The sequence below is a fragment of the Lupinus angustifolius genome, unplaced genomic scaffold (genome assembly GCF_001865875.1).
Source record: "Lupinus angustifolius cultivar Tanjil unplaced genomic scaffold, LupAngTanjil_v1.0 Scaffold_161_11, whole genome shotgun sequence".
NCBI classification, from domain to species: Eukaryota; Viridiplantae; Streptophyta; class Magnoliopsida; order Fabales; family Fabaceae; genus Lupinus; species Lupinus angustifolius.
The window spans coordinates 3,242-19,747 of NW_017726216.1; the positions used below are offsets into that span (position 1 = coordinate 3,242).

A 16,506-nucleotide genomic window follows, 5' to 3' on the forward strand; every position below is an offset into this window, starting at 1 on the left:
ATAAAAATATACATATAATTTTTATGGAAATAATATAAACATAATTAAAGGGGATATAAAAAAAACATATATCAAAATGAAATTAAAATACAAAGTAGAAGTAAGGATATGGTGGTTGGTTGCTGAATTGGCAGAATCTAGGCCTTACAATTTTCAACATGAATGTTTCCAAAATGCGTCGCAGTTTTAATCTAGAACCATCTCCTTAAACCCTTCTCATAATTAGGGTTTTTTCCCACTTATTTATTCCCACTCTACACAAAACCAGAAGAGATAACACAAATTCAACACACTTATCTTCTCTTCTTTTCTATCTTATCTTCTCTTCTTTGCTCTCTAGGTTTTCAAAAATGGCTCCTGTTCTAAGCAGAAGCATTACTGCTGTTTCTCTTGCTTTAGTCCCTTCTCTCACATCCACAAATGCGAAAAGGGGTTCCATTTTCAGAAGCGCTTTTTTGCCGCCTCAAAATGGTCCTATTAAGTGTATCTATCCCTTGAAGTGGAATCAGCAGCAGAGAATAAACAAGAGGGTTTCTGTGAAATGTGAAGCTGCGGTTGCAGAGAAAGAAGATGCTACTGATGATGCTCCCGGTGAAAAGTTTGAGTACCAAGCCGAGGTGGGTTTTGTCTCAATTTGTTAAAAAAGTTAACTTTTTTATGGTTTTAATTTGTAAAAATCGATTTTTTTGGCATTGTGTTTGGAAATGAAGATTTATCTGATAAAGGGTATCCGAAAAATCATGGAGTTTTGTAATATTTATTATTACAACTTTTTTTGGATAGAATACAAGTCTATGTACGTATATTATTTGAATCACATTTTTTATGCTTGTTGGGGTTATCTATTGTTGAATTATACTGAGGGAGTGAGTTCCATTTTTTTGCAGGTGAGTCGTTTGATGGATTTGATTGTTCACAGTCTGTATAGCCACAAGGAAGTGTTCCTCCGAGAACTTGTGAGGTAATTGCAACTGTATTTAATTGTAACGAACCATGTAAAAGTTTTATCCACGGTCAATCAATGATTCGTTGTTACATCAATGCTTTTTTAATTGCTCAAATACTTCATACTGATAGTGCATCAACATTAAACTCATTACAATTTACAAGTCCATGTCATGCTCAAACCGAGTTTCTATGATTTGAAGAATGTTACAAGTTAGATGCTTTTGATAGACTGATTTTACTTCTATAACTTAGTGGTATGTAGAACTTCGTGTGGTTGCCTACAGGAGGACGAGGTAGAAAATGTTGGTTTAGTAGGCACTAGTTACACAATTGTACTTGCTTGTTCTACTTGGTTGTTCCTTCTTTCTTGGACTTCTTTATGCTGCACTTTAGTTTCACGTCTGTGCAACTACCTTATTCCGTTGTTTCTATTTTTCCTCCAGTAATGCTAGTGATGCTTTGGACAAGTTGAGATTCTTAAGCGTGACTGACCCTTCTTTGCTTGGAGATGCTGGAGAACTAGAAATACGTGTCAAGACTGATCCAGACAATGGGACTATTACTATAACGTATGGATATTATTGAGTATTTATTCTGAATTTGTTGTGGCTTGTCTTTTTAGTTGTTTCTAGGTACGCATAACCAAAGACGATTAATTAACTATCATCTGTTGACTTCTTTTAGAGATACTGGTATTGGAATGACCAAAGAGGAGCTTATTGACTGTCTTGGAACTATTGCCCAGAGTGGTACTTCAAAATTTTTGAAGGCACTTAAGGTAATATATTATTGGTCAGAATACTGCCCAGGTTGATGATTTAAAGCTTCAAATCATGTTTTAAATTTTCTTTGATTCTTTCAGGAAAATAAGGATCTGGGAGCAGATAGTGGTTTGATAGGTCAATTTGGTGTTGGATTCTACTCTGCTTTTCTTGTTGCTCAGAGGGTATGGTGTAAATTTATTAAGCATATTTTCTTGGTTGCTTTTTCTGAATTTAATTATTTTGGTTTTGTTGTTAATTGGCTATATCTGCATGTTAATGTTACAATCAGGTTGTTGTTAGTACAAAGAGCCCAAGATCAGATAAGCAATATTTGTGGGAAGCACTTGCTGACAGCAGCTCTTATGTGATAAGGGAAGAAACTGATCCAGAAAAGCTTCTGCCTCGTGGTACACAGATTACACTTTATTTAAGAGTAAGTGGTATTTCTTTCATTCCAGTGATGTACTGTTGTAAAGTATGTGTGTGTGTGCGTGTGCCATTTACTGGATGGTCTTACCATGTTTTAAATTGCAGCTGAAAATCTTATTCAGTTTTTTTCTTCTTTATTTGTTAATCAAAGGCGGAACCCCAGTATAATATTCAGCCATTATAATAACTTTTTAAAGAAGACATGTAGTTCAAGAACTTAATTTCTTCTCGCCCTCTGTCCAGGAGGATGATAAGTATGAATACGCAGAGGCACTCAAAATTCAGAATTTGGTGAAGAATTACTCACAGTTTGTTTCCTTCCCTATTTATACATGGCAAGAAAAATCAAGAACTGTGGAGGTATGCATGGTTTCTATCTTCTCATAAGATTCAGTACTGATAGTGATTTGTGGTTTTCACCTTTTGCGTTTGTCATTGTCAATGAAAGACTGGGTTTTTTTGTTAGAATTACTGCAAAGAGTTAATTATGCAGCGATAAGATTCAATTCGATGGATTCTAGTATCTCTAAGATACTTATTTTGGTTTCACTTTAGGCACTTATTTCTAGCAATGATGATGGTGAAAATTTGAAATTAGATTGTCCCCTATTTTAGTGCTTGTCTTTGTGGCAATTCTGTTGCAGTCCAGTTTTAGTTAGCATGACATATATCCTATGTTTGGGACTTTGGAGGGGATGGAACATAGCAGAACAGGATGTTGTTCATTCCATTGCCCCCACCCAAATTCGGGGCTTTCAGTGGGTAGGAGTGGAGTGGTTCCAATTCCACTCTCTCACTAAAACTCATAAACAATGGAACATATTTTTATCACATTTCATTCCATTCCTTTCCCGTGTTCCATTAAGTTGGCTGTTTAATTTTGAGAGTTAGACAGCCGTGTTGTTTTGGTAAATGGGCAATCTAGTGCAATGTTCACTTGAAAGTTGTGGGCCAGGCTGGATTTGAAATAGTTTGTTTTCAAACATCATTGTCTTACTCTCAGGGTGATTTCATTTTATCTTAGCTTAATGCACTTTGAATCCCCATTCCCCATTTTTTCATAATTACTTCTCGAGCTTAAAAAAATATATCGTGAACACAAACAAGATTTTTTTTCATCACAATTAATTTGAATATCGATAGGTGGAAGAGGAAGAAGAACCTAAAGAAGGGGAAGAACCTCAACCAGAGGTAATCAGTGTGGTATTTCTGAATGTTTGTGTTATACTTGCTTTCTCCAACTGTGTTACCAAGCCTGTTTCTGCACTTGTTATCAGGGTGAAAAAAAGAAGACAAAAAAGACTAAAACTGAGAAGTACTGGGACTGGGAATTAGCCAATGAAACAAAGCCAATATGGGTGAGTTTGAGTTGCATCTGCTTTCTGTGGCCTTGGGATTCTAATGGCCTGCATTTTTTATGCTTTAGTTTTATTGTTTCTTTGGTTGACATACATTTGCCCCCTTTTGTAGATGCGTAATGCAAAGGAAGTTGAAAATGATGAGTATAATGAATTTTACAAGAAGGCTTTTAATGAATTCTTAGAACCTCTTGCACATACTCACTTCACTGCTGAGGTACTTTGGTGATTTTTGCTTTCGACAGAAGAACATTTCTTTATTCAAATATTAATTAAATTGGGTTTTTAAATCCGTGCAGGGAGAGGTTGAGTTCAGAAGTATTCTGTATGTTCCTGGAATGGGTCCTCTTAACAATGAAGAAGTAGTAAATCCTAAAACAAAGAACATACGTTTGTTTGTAAAGCGCGTGTTTATTTCAGATGACTTTGATGGTGAACTGGTAAGTTCAATGTTTGCTTTAAAGTGGATTTGCGTTTAATTGTTTGAAATTTGTCACTGCTGCTCTTTTTTGTCATGAAAAAGGAAGTAATAATGTACACTATGAAATATGTCCCTCACGATGATTTGCGATAGATAGAGAGAATCAGATCATGCAGCCTTTTTGCTCCCCTACAAATGGCTAGTTTTTATTGAATTATTCTTATCATGTATGGGCAGTTTTTGTCATTATATTTACATGCCATCTGCATATACAGAATAAAACCTTTACATACTTCAGTAAATGCCATATTTGGGGTCTATAATGCTTCTTGCTCTTCCCTTTCTTCCATCCTTTTCTGTAAATCATTAATTTCAATATTCATGTGTGAACTTTGCAGTTTCCCCGCTACTTGAGCTTTGTGAAGGGTGTGGTGGATTCAAATGACCTTCCTCTTAATGTTTCTCGGGAGATTCTTCAAGAAAGCAGAATTGTAAGAAAACTTCATATTTTTTATGCTAACATGGGAATATTTTACTATGTTATGAAATGAATAAAGGATAGGTTCTTTGTTAGGAACTATTTATGCTTTTTTTCCTACTACACCAAACACTTGGCTCTAAACGTGCTATAATTTCAGGTAAGAATAATGAGAAAGAGACTTGTCAGGAAGGCATTTGATATGATTCAAGACATTTCTGAAAGGGAAAATAAAGAGGTTGGTCACTACAAATTCAATATCCCTACTTTTTCATTATGGATTGAATCTTAATGGATGGAGATGATGGTTGTGTTGTGTGATTCCAGGACTACAAGAAATTCTGGGAGAACTTTGGTAGGTTCATCAAGTTAGGATGTGTTGAAGACAGTGGAAATCATAAGCGCATAACACCTCTATTGAGGTTTCACACTTCCAAAAGTGAGGAAGAGCTAAAGAGCTTAGATGAATATGTGGAAAACATGGGTGAAAACCAAAAGGCTATATATTACATAGCAACTGACAGCTTGCAAAGTGCAAAAACTGCTCCATTTTTGGAGAAGTTGGTTCAAAAGGGTATTGAGGTACGTGCAGTTGATGGATTTGAGCATTTTTCTGGTCATTTAATCATGTTGTCAGTTTAGTGAGGTGGCAGCAAAAATATGTTGATAACAATTCAGTATACTGCTCCTTTGCCTCCCTGCCTCTCTGAAAAGCCCCCACTATGCTGTGGTGACAGCATTACTGTATCACTGTCTGTGATTCCAGTGAAAAAAAGTTGCTGATTATGATATATCCTTTTGTAGTTCATATGTTAATTTCATATTTTGCACATCTCTCTTTTTAAATTTTCACTCCTATGTGTCTCCACTATTGTAGGTTCTTTATTTGGTCGATCCTATTGATGAGGTTGCAATTCAGAACCTACAGACATACAAAGAAAAGAAATTTGTTGATATCAGCAAGGAGGAATTGGATTTGGGTTTGTTCTGTTTTCTACCTTTCTGTTATATGCATAAATGCTACATCTTCTTTCTTAGAAATTAGAATTTAAAATTTAGATGCGGTTCTCATCTAATTTTGGCGAATCAGGTGATGAAGATGAGGTCAAAGAGAGAGACACCAAGCAAGAATTCATCCTACTTTGTGATTGGATTAAACAACAGCTTGGTGATAAAGTAGCCAAAGTTCAGCTGTCCAAGCGTTTGAGCTCATCTCCATGTGTGCTTGTATCTGGGAAGTTTGGGTGGTCTGCAAATATGGAGAGGTTAGCCGTTGTCCTTCCGATCCTTGTTCCTCGTTCTCGTGTATTGTTTTTTTTGTTGACATAAGGCTTATAACATCTTTAATGGCCTTTTCCTCAGATTAATGAAGGCACAAGCCCTTGGAGACACTGCAAGCTTGGAGTTCATGAGAGGAAGGAGAATATTGGAGATTAATCCCGATCATGCCATTATCAAAGATTTAAATGTAAGACTCTTCAACTTGCTGCTTTGTGTATATAACTAGTCATCATTAGTTTTGAGAAAGTCTTTTCCTACCTTAGCCAGTGACATATGGGAAAATGAGTAAATGTTCATTGGAATACCAAGTCTACTATTTCTTATAAGCACTAAACACAACATTTTCCCATATAACATTACCTCTTTTGGCTCCTCCTTAAACTCAGTGTAATACTTAGGATAACAAAATTCATAATTTAAAACAATGAACAATATGATAGCTTGATATTTTAGTTCATGTGGTGGTTGTGAGCATGTTGCCCAAATGAAGATACTACATGGATGGTTACTTTAGTTTACTCAAGAGACAATAAAAATCACCATTTAAGAGTTTATAATGATTGCCCCTTGCTTGAATTTCAAGATAATATACTGGGATGGTACTCTTAACTGAATTTGCTTGTTAAACTTTTGTTTTGTTTTAACTATTTTTATTGTCTTTCTAGGCTGCCTGCAAGCATGAACCTGAAAGCAGTGAGGCTAAGAGAGCTGTTGAACTCTTATATGATACAGCCTTGATTTCCAGTGGATTTTCTGTAAGAACAATATCAATATTTAACTATTATTATGTATATTTCAGATAAACTACTTGCATTTTTGCTTAACATAGTTTTTCAATAATGCAGCCTGATAGTCCTGCTGAGTTGGGAGGCAAGATTTATGAGATGATGGCCTTGGCTTTGGGAGGAAGATGGGGTAGATCAGAGGAAGAGGCAGATGCAGATGCATCAACTGTTGAAGCTGATTCAAGCACAGTTGAAGTGGCTAAAGAGCCAGAAGTTTTTGAACCCTCTGAAGTCATTGCAGAGAGTGATCCTTGGACCACTGATTAGTGTCACTGTGAAGTGTGAACTCACTGCATGAATAAATTTTTGGCATGTTATAGGAATTAGTGCATACAAAGTGAAGAGAGGAAAGGGAAACATTAGATAGTTATTTTGAGATCATTGTGCTTGAATTGCAAAACATGATTTCAATGATGTGGATTGATTGTGAGCACTAGGATATTTGATAGAAGGTTTTAAGGAAAAAATGTTTTTGAACAAGTAGGGTTATTGTTCCTCAATTTTCTTAACCTCAACTATTGAAATAATAGTTATGATTTATGAGTGGGGATGTATTAAAATATTTTTCAGGTAATATCCTTATCTTTTAAAAGTGATTATGCTCCAAAATGGTATGTTATAATGAAGTACAAATAGAGATTTAATTCCACTATATAACCATATATGTTAGCACTAGATACATGTAAAAACCTAACATTATATTCTTATGTAATGCTAAAGAGCATTATTTTAAAGGCACCCAAAGTAAGGGAATCTCAACATATTAAAGGCAAGTAGGAAAGTCATCTCTTCAAGATTGCATAATTATGGGAAGAAAGTTGAAGGGCGAAGACATGATGTTGTTTTGATCCTACAAACTTTTTATAACTTATTATATAAACAATGTCACTCAATGTAGTTATTTGTACAAGACAAAAACTAGAGGAGAATCTCTCGAGATATAGAGATTTCATAATGGATTTTGCCTTTAATCTTAAAAGGGATTTTTTTAATCAAACATATATTGCCTTTCACAACATCTTTGACTTTAAGCACCATGGATCTTGAAGAGAGGCCATATAAAGGAGGAAGGTGTTAGAGTCAAATAATTTACATAGAAATTTAGCTAACTTTGCTCAATTTATTTCTAATCTTTATATGCAAATTGTGTGAGTCCACAACTTTCCCTTTACTCATAGACTCATAGTAAAAATTATCGAAAAATAATATGTTCTAGTTGAAAATATAACAAAATATGTACGATGTAAAAACAATATATATAAAAGTATTATAATAAACAATATTTACTAATGTGGTGGGTGAGGCATGGAAGGTACACTGTTAAGGTACTATTAATGAACCTTGTCCACCTTCATTGGCTAAGTTCCATAATAAATAGAAGTGTTTGGGGAAAGCTTTGGGAAGAATGCAAGATATGAGTTTCTAGATTTGAAAAGGAGAATAAAATTATAATATCTTTTTAAAAAAACCAATTAAATAATTACCTTTAATCGATGTAATGTAGTAAAAAAACCTTATGCTAAATGGGTTGAAATCTCTCCGGCACTAGATAGTCCGGTACGATAATTTAAAAAAATAATAATTAAAATTTACATCGTTAAATATTTTTAAACACCACATATCACAATTTTTCTAAGTACTAGACCTTCCGGTAAGAGAAAGGATCTAATGCAAAATAGAATAATTTGAAATTTGAAGAGCATCTTCCTTTAAAACCAAATGTTATGTATAATATTCCCAATGGTTCTGTATCTTTTTATATATAAACACATGAAAGAAAAAAAGAGAAATTTTTAGTTAAGGAATCCACATCCTAATGATGTATTTGGAGTTATTTTTTTTTAGAGTATTATAGGAAAAAAAGAGTTGAACATCATAAAATACACTTATTTTCTTTCATATTCTTTTTCCTCTAAAAACAAACTCACAAAGTAATGATTCAAGGACTAAAGCAAGTGACCACTTTATTTATAGTAATAATTTTACCAACATGATTGTGTGATCTACCACTTTATTTTACTATATCTTCCTTCACTCTCAAACATACAAGTTTTTAAAAGCTGTAGCAGCAAGACTGAGTTTGATTTCATCAATAACCATACCTTTAATCTCTAGTACAGCCAAGCTGGTAAGCACTATGTCTTTTACACCTTCACTGACTCACATGCATGTTTTTTTCCTCATGTTTTCAAAATCTTATGTTGTCCCAGAATGGAAATAAGGTTAGATTTTTTTATGGACTAATGTTATATTTAAAACTAGAATATGTGAACTTCTCTAATAATATATCACACTGTTTCTTAAACTATGATGAAAACATATGAACTTAGAATAAGAATAGAAAACAAATAAAACAATGTCTAGCTTTCTAACAAGTTTTCCTTAAGGATCATGATATAATATCAGTGATTCATGTCATGCTTGAGCTATATGTGTTACATATTGTCTGTCCATTTTCTTAAGATATTGCAGTGAGTGACATTAAATCAAGTTTTCTGTTGGTGTTATGAGATGAACCTGACTGTTATGTAATTACTTTATTTCGGTAACCATATGCTATGAAACGATTTGAAATGATGCATATATACTAGGAATCTCTATATATGGACCCTTACAAAGGTAGGTGAAAAGGGATGTGAGAATTGGAAAGGGTTTGAGCACATTTCAGGGGTTGAACACGAACAAGTATATTTCATGTCTCACAACGTAATTAATCAAGTTGACTCTGGGGGATACGTTAGACCGATAATTTTTAAGATAATACAAATGATTTTTAGTAAACGTCATTCGACTAATAGTTGGTTAGCTCCTTTTACAGTTTTACTGGTGTGATACTCTAAGTAGTTTATTGTGAAAAGTTTGTTTAAGATTGAAATTTTTTGGAACATAAATCAAACCAACAAGAGAATTGAAGAAAGGGACATTAAGCTGATTAGGCTTATTTGTAGCTATGGAAGCAGAAGTACCTAAGCTTGGATCCTCTCTACTAGTTCCTTCTGTCAAGGAGCTAATAAAACAACCCATTACTGAAGTTCCAACACAATATGTTCATCCAAATCAAGACCCTGCTGTTGTGTCTTACACAACATCTTTATCTGAAATACCAGTCATTGACCTGAGCAAATTGTTGTCTGAAGATGCATCTGAACTAGAGAAGCTACACCATGCATGCAAAGAATGGGGTTTTTTCCAGGTTTGGATTATTTCTCCTGCTTTTTTCGAGGTTCGGATTACCCGAAGTTTAATAGTATTATTTCCTATGACAGGTTATTAATCATGGAGTTAATTCCTCCTTGGTAGAAAATGTGAAGATAGGTGTTAAAGAATTCTTCAATCTTCCAATGGAAGAGAAGAAGAAACTATGGCAAAAACCCGGGGATTTGGAGGGGTTCGGTCAGTTGTTTGTTGTATCTGAGGAGCAAAAGCTGGAGTGGGCAGATATGTTCTCCATGAACACTCATCCATTATGCACAAGGAATCCTCACTTATTTCCTAGTATTCCTCAACCATTCAGGTTATGTCCCTCTCCAAAGTTGTTGATGGATGCATGGCACTTTGCCGTAGTGTTGGTCTTGCTTTACCATTTGTGGTGGCAACACTTGCACGTTGAACAAAGTCATTGATGAATGTCTTTGTCAACGAATATGACTTAGATAGAATATTATGATGTCGTTCGATCCATGTAGCCGACCCCTACCTAGTGGGATAAAGGCTTGGTTATTGTTGTACGTTGGTCATATTTGTGTGTTTATCTTGCTACCACCTTAGCTAGAATATCATTGATTGATTATGTTTTTGACTCCACCAAACTTTCCTCATTGCAGAGATAATTTAGAGAGATATTCCTTAGAACTGAAGAACATTTGCCTCACAATAATTGGCTTTATGAACAAAGCTCTGAAGGTTGAACATAATGAATTGCAAGGTTTATTTGAAGATATTGGTCAAATAATGAGGATGAATTACTACCCTCCATGTCCTCAACCAGAACTTGTAGTAGGACTTGTTCCTCATTCTGATGCTGGTGCCCTCAGCATTGTTCTCCAAGCCAATGAAATAGATGGCCTCCAAATAAGAAAAGATGGAATGTGGATTCCTATTAGACCCATCTCTAATGCTTTTGTGATCAATGTTGGAGACACTTTGGAGGTAACTGTATGAAAATCATTCATAACTCTTTTTTATCATTAGACATGTACGTAATTTTACAACAATGTAGGAATAAGAAAATTATATAGTACAGAATCTAAAGATTTGATTTTTTTTTACAATTTTGTTTAAAACTCTTTCTCATGGTTTTGCAGATACTGACTAATGGGATTTACCAGAGTGTTGAGCATCGAGCGACGGTTAACTCGGAGAAGGAGAGGATTTCCCTTGCCACTTTTCACAGGCCTGGATTGAACAGAGTTATAGGTCCAGTACCAAGTCTTGTTACACCTGAAAGACCTGCATTGTTCAAAAAAATTGGTGTAACAGATTACTACAGAGGTTACTTTTCACGCAAGTTAGAAGGAAAATCATACATTGATGTCATTAGAATACAGAATGAGGTTGGTAGTAACACAAGTGCAAAGGACTTTGAATGAGGTGGAAATCAATAAAAACATGTATGCAGAAAAACAAATGGTAGCTAATGTTCAACAATAATGCCAGTGTGTGTTGACTTAATGTCGAAGGATTCAAGCTTTACATGTGTACCTAGAAGCTAATGTTGGTTAACAATTTTATATCAAGACACTTTATAAATTTATATTCTTCAACTAGTGGCTGATAAGTGGTATAAGAGTATAGTATTTGATTGGTTGTGCTCATTTGGAATGTGCCTATGAAAATCTTTCTCATGTGCTATTAGTAATTTCCCATTCTTTTCTATATAACTTGGTTTATGCAATAATGTTAATGGAGCTGTAGAGATTGATTTTAAACCAATTACTAAATTGGAGGTTAAGCCTTTATGATGGACTAGTATGATCAGTACCCACTAAGGGTGTCTCCTCATTGCTCTAAAGATAATGTGACAGTTTTAAATTGCGGTCACATTTGTAAACATTGTGATCATAGCAATGCAGATTATGACCATTGTCGCGTGACATTTCTTTTGAATCGAGAATTGCTTTTGAACCAATTGCAGCCGAAACACTAATCTTAAGATGATGCAGTTACAATGATCACAATCACATTATTGCGACCACTTTCAGTGATGAGACTCATGTAAGTTGAACTTGTTAACCCCATGCAAATGCATTATCTAAGAATTTAAGCTCTACAGACCCTGATAGACTCCTGTTTGTGGCGCATATCAATCTCATTAGCAACCACAATGCAATGAACTACTTGAATATAAAGAAAATGTTATGTAAAAGAATGTATTTTAGCTAATTGTTGGTCAAAGTTACATTACATTATGTCCAAGCAGCTAGTATTAGTAAGCATCAAATCAAAACCATGATCAGGTTTTCACTGCACATTGTAAACCATCACCAACCCAGCAAAAAAGCTTTTGCATTTCTCTTTCTGGTTGATAAGACTCACTCAGTGATATCATGTCTATACATTCTTTAATATATTTGTTGAGCAAACCTATTTTGGTAAAATAGACTTCCACTTCTAAACATATATGATACACATTTTCATGCTTGAAAAAGAAAGGAACATACATGAATAATGCACTACTTCCTCTAACCTAGAGTCAATCCACTGCATCGATAAGTCACTGCCCCCTTAACGCCTTGAAATCAGGGCATTACTCGGTAGCATCTCATCTATAATATAGAACAGGGTAAATATAATTGTGGCTGGCTATAGCTTTCAGATTTTGCAAGATGTGAAACTGAGCATGGTTATTTCCTTCAGCCTAAAACCAAATACTAGAAAAGATGAGCTTTATGAAGGATGAACATCAAAGTTCAACTTTCATCTGATTTGCTGCCACATTACCTACAAGACCATGTAACAAGCTAATTAAATTGCGAAAATGCAACTCACAAAAAGGGTTAATTTGTTCTGGAATGAATACCATCCACATCTTCGCTGTTCAAGGGTGCAGATGGTGCAAAGCTCATTGGTGCAAAGTTCATCTGTACAACATTGTGAAGCTCATCCTCCCACCCATCAGGAATCTATTGCATATTGTATTACAATATGTGCATAAAAGTTATAAAATATGATCAGACAACTAGTTATATAACTGCAAATAAAGGCCAATATAACTCAAATTTAAGTTTGGTTATATAAACAAATAAATGATGTCAAAGGAAATTGCAGTGCTTGCAATGGAGCATTACCTGATTTGGTTCTTTGAACCCTCCACTTAAGGGTGCCAACTGTGGGTGAATGGTTCTACGAAGGATATCGGATGTATTTCCCATGCTGGGAAGAGTAGGATGAATAATTCCTGGTTGAGATGGATGTAATTGTGGGTATGCCATAGACATTTCTAGAGGAAAACCCAGGACAGATGAAAGACCAGGCCGCTGATGAAGAATCTGGTAAAATGTTGAAAATGCAATATGTCGATGTCAGGCAATTTTGCAAAGTATAAGCTTTTTTTATACTTCGATATGAAAATAGACTAAGAACTTACATCTTTAGCAAGAAGTGCTTCAACATTAAAATCCAGCCGTGGATTTACTGTTGCAAGTTTCATAGACAAAAACTGCCAGAAGAAAAACAGAGAGGGAGGGGTGTCAATTTAACTTAGATAAATGCGAAGTATCAATAAATATCAAGCATTGGTTTAATATAAATGATAACAAAACAATTTAGCTTGTTATTATTCATCTTCATCCACAATACAACAAAGATGACAGTGACCATACAAGTCATGCGGATAATCATTTAAATAAGTAGAAGAATGATATTCATTGTCAAATATACTAATGGGAAATTCTATTATAGATTTTGATACTATGCTGAACCAGAATCAAAAGATACAGGAGAATGCAATTATATGTCATAAGAGCCATTGGTTGTCACATAGGGAGAGAATTTAAGTTTTATTCCATACCTCAACTTGTCGTTGAAGTGACTGTACATAGTTAATAATTTCATCTAACATAACTGCCTTGCCAGTGACCTACAAGCAGAAACAAGAGTCATGTTAAAAGAAAATGATATTCAACCTCATCAGAATGAAAGTGAATTCCTCTATTTTAATGTTTCAGTAGCCACCTTGCTGCATCCAGGTACAAGGTCTTGAAGGAACTTCATCCTCTCACTTATCTTTTCCCTCCTTACCTACAGTTAAAATCTAACTAATTTTAAATTCGTTCAAAAAAATAATTTTTCATCACATATAATTTCTTGCCACAAACATCTTACTCTCTCTGCAAGACTGTGGCTATTTGTTGCTTGACCTCGGCGAGCCCTAACATGTATGTATTCCTCCTTAGGTGGATCAGAAGCTTGAGACCCTTGTTTGGCATTCTTCCCGGAAGCCTTCGTTGTTGAAGTTGGTTGTTGGTCTCCCTTCTGTGGACTCTCAGGGTTGTCCTTTGCACCTTCACCAAGTAGTTTTGGAGCTCCATTGCCTTCATCATCATCAGCATCCTACCACAAGAAAAAAATCACATGGATAAGGGGGAAACATTACATATACTGCAGAATAAGCTCGTAAATCATAACCATACCTTCCCACTTCTTTTCCTTTTCTTTGAGTTTTGTCCTTTAATAGAAGGTTCCCCACTAGTACCCTCCAACATTGGGGAATCATCTTGGCCATCGCCATCGTCATCAGCATTACCACCACCACCACCATCATCATCACTAGATTCAGCTCTATCAGACTCATCAGCAGGCGTAACAAGAGCTTGTTTCCCTTCATCTTGACATATACCAGGAATTTCGCATCTTTTATCATTCTTTAGTGGGCTTCCTTTAGTAGCCAGATGCTGCTCAACAGATGGAGACAAATCTTTTGCAGCTTCAACCACATTCAGATTGTTCTCTTGAGATTGTCCTCCAGGGGCTGATTTTAATCCATTGCCAACAAGAGCATTTCTTGTTCCATGCATTGTACCACCGCCAGTCGCAGCATAAAGACCCATGGATTGAGGAACCACATATGAGTTAACCATTTCACCAAAATTCCCTCCTCCAAAGCATGAATACCTCGCAGCCCGCTCAATAAATCCAGAGTCAGTTGGAAACTGAGATAAACTCCGGGGAAACATCCCTGGCCCATTTGGTATAAAACCATCCCCCTTCAACATAGGGTGAGGCGTGTCCCAACCCATTTCAAATGCGGCTCTATGATCATGACCATCTCTTCTAATTCCAATTCTGTTTGAAGAGCTCCCATTGTTATGGACATTAATGTCACAAAACCCCATATTTTGGGAATTGGGTGGGTGATCCCAAAAGTTTGGACCAAATGAATCCACCATTGAGGCAGAGGAACATGAAGAAGAACCAATAAGATCCCCTCTGTTAACATTAATAGAATTCCCCATGGAAACCAAACCCACAGAAGAATTTGGAGGATTGTAACCCCCAAATCTCCAATCCAAATTCATACCGGTTGAATAACTCATAGGATCCTGGTTTCTATCAAGCTCAAAATTTTCCTTTTCACTCATATCCAACTCTCCCTAACAAGTAATATCAAATAAGCCACTAACAGATTCTTTTTATTACAAATTCAAGATGAAATTTTGACATAGAGTGCCTTCAATAGAGTTCAATTTCGAAGAAATTAACAAACAAATTAAACCTCCCAAGTACTAACATGATTGAACTACAATGCTTAAAAAGTGAAGGAACAAAAAACATGAAACAAGTTTAGACATAGAGAGATAGAGCAGGTTCAGTTATGGTGGGGGAAATTTGCAAAAGGGTCAAAACAAAAATCAAGTACCCAAAACATGTACCGAAAGCTCACACGAATTTGCAGCTACTATTTCCAAAGCTAACACTGAAGTTGAAGTACCCAAAATCATAAAGAAGGACCCTCCAAGTGAGAGAAAGAAAGAGAGAGATAAAAAAGAGTGTTCAGAGAAAGAGGTAAAAAGAAGTCCATGGAATCAGTCAAATTATGCAAATAACATTGATTTTAGCATAATAAATACACTCATTGAAACCCTAGTCAGAGTTTCAGAACCCAACCCCATAAAATGAAAAAGAAACGAACTTTATAAGAGTGGTAAGAGAAAGATACCCATTTCTGATTCTGTGCTACTTTTAGCACAAAACCTTCCATTCAAGTGATTCACTCAAAACACTTTAATCAATTTGGTCTTACTTCAAACTCCAATCTTGATAACAAACCTGCCATTTACTGTGTCAGGAGAGAGAAGAAGGAAAAAATAAAGAAAAAAAATGAGAAAACAGTAAAGAAAGCAATGTGTAATTTGAAAGAAGGGAATGAAGTATCTCGTGGAGATAAGTTATCTCCTTCTGCTATTGAAATCATGACATATATCATGTTTTATCATTTTCTACAAAAATATTTTTAAAAATAAACAAAATAACACACATGTCACATTTTTACTAGCTAGATGAGATAAGTTATCTACTGATATCAATAGCAATGTGTAATTTGAAAGAAGGGAATGAAGTATCTCCTGGAGATAAGTTATCTCCTTCTGTACACACATGTCACATTTTTATTAGCTAGAGGAGATAAGTTATCTACTGATATGAGGAGATACATTATTCTCTTCAAAGAAAGAGAATAATAGGAAAGAGCCTTAATTTATATACCACACGCTTACATAAAAAAGAGAGCTTTTGATGATTAACCACCGTCACTGCCACTGTAAAGTAGTAGTACTACTAATATCTCATTGCTCACCCCTTAAGCTCTTCCTCCTCAACTTTGAGAAATTAATAATCATTGTTTCAGTACTAGTAGTTTTATATTCCCGGATTTAGTGCACAATATACATGTTATAATATAGTTTTTGGAGTTAAACATGGTTAATAGGGATGAGTGGAGAGTTGTTGTTACAAATTTGCCATTGTAAAATGTATTTACAATTTTCAACACTCACAATTTTGTTTTCAAATGTTATTGGATTGTATGGTTTTTGTGTAAAAAATA

At 35.1% G+C, this 16,506-nt stretch overlaps 3 protein-coding genes and 1 long non-coding RNA gene across 9 annotated transcripts; 3 read left to right on the plus strand and 1 right to left on the minus strand.

Annotated features, from left to right (window-relative positions):
- The first annotated feature begins 243 nt into the window (after nt 1-243).
- LOC109340339 (heat shock protein 90-5, chloroplastic-like) lies at nt 244-8,324 on the plus strand. Of its 2 annotated transcripts, XM_019578009.1 has the most exons (20): nt 244-617; nt 888-961; nt 1,392-1,517; nt 1,633-1,726; nt 1,811-1,894; nt 2,002-2,145; nt 2,385-2,501; nt 3,285-3,332; nt 3,419-3,499; nt 3,612-3,716; nt 3,799-3,939; nt 4,319-4,411; nt 4,559-4,636; nt 4,726-4,980; nt 5,276-5,378; nt 5,489-5,663; nt 5,761-5,866; nt 6,345-6,434; nt 6,525-6,777; nt 8,310-8,324. In XM_019578009.1, the coding sequence occupies exons 1-19, from the start codon at nt 351-353 to the stop codon at nt 6,729-6,731; spliced, it is 2,388 nt and encodes a 795-aa protein (XP_019433554.1). In that variant the 5' UTR covers nt 244-350; the 3' UTR covers nt 6,732-6,777; nt 8,310-8,324. The 2 variants fall into 2 exon arrangements, with proteins under 2 accessions (XP_019433554.1, XP_019433553.1); XM_019578008.1 differs by lacking the exon at nt 8,310-8,324 and having other exon boundaries at nt 6,525-7,008.
- A 170-nt stretch (nt 8,325-8,494) lies between these two features.
- On the plus strand, nt 8,495-11,244 carry LOC109340342 (protein SRG1-like). 2 transcript variants are annotated; one of them, XM_019578015.1, is made up of 5 exons: nt 8,495-8,592; nt 9,413-9,657; nt 9,731-9,978; nt 10,289-10,613; nt 10,769-11,244. In XM_019578015.1, exons 2-5 carry the CDS (start codon nt 9,415-9,417, stop codon nt 11,051-11,053), a joined length of 1,101 nt encoding a protein of 366 aa, XP_019433560.1. In that variant the 5' UTR covers nt 8,495-8,592; nt 9,413-9,414; the 3' UTR covers nt 11,054-11,244. The 2 variants fall into 2 exon arrangements, with proteins under 2 accessions (XP_019433560.1, XP_019433559.1); XM_019578014.1 differs by lacking the exon at nt 8,495-8,592 and having other exon boundaries at nt 9,280-9,657.
- A 564-nt stretch (nt 11,245-11,808) lies between these two features.
- On the minus strand, nt 11,809-16,274 carry LOC109340340 (transcription factor bHLH49-like). Of its 4 annotated transcripts, none has more exons than XM_019578011.1 (10): nt 16,178-16,274; nt 15,622-15,731; nt 14,096-15,055; nt 13,788-14,015; nt 13,638-13,703; nt 13,474-13,542; nt 13,051-13,122; nt 12,752-12,952; nt 12,484-12,586; nt 11,809-12,404 (listed from the first exon to the last, which is right to left on the minus strand). In XM_019578011.1, the coding sequence occupies exons 2-10, from the start codon at nt 15,661-15,663 to the stop codon at nt 12,367-12,369; spliced, it is 1,779 nt and encodes a 592-aa protein (XP_019433556.1). In that variant the 5' UTR covers nt 15,664-15,731; nt 16,178-16,274; the 3' UTR covers nt 11,809-12,366. The 4 variants fall into 4 exon arrangements, with proteins under 4 accessions (XP_019433556.1, XP_019433555.1, XP_019433558.1 ...); XM_019578010.1 differs by having other exon boundaries at nt 15,622-15,741; nt 16,178-16,273; XM_019578013.1 differs by lacking the exon at nt 16,178-16,274 and having other exon boundaries at nt 11,809-12,321; nt 15,622-15,823.
- On the plus strand, nt 15,019-15,743 carry LOC109340343. Its single transcript, XR_002106779.1, has 2 exons — nt 15,019-15,128; nt 15,618-15,743. It is a non-coding gene; the product is annotated as an uncharacterized LOC109340343 (long non-coding RNA).
- Nucleotides 16,275-16,506: the final 232 nt, after the last annotated feature.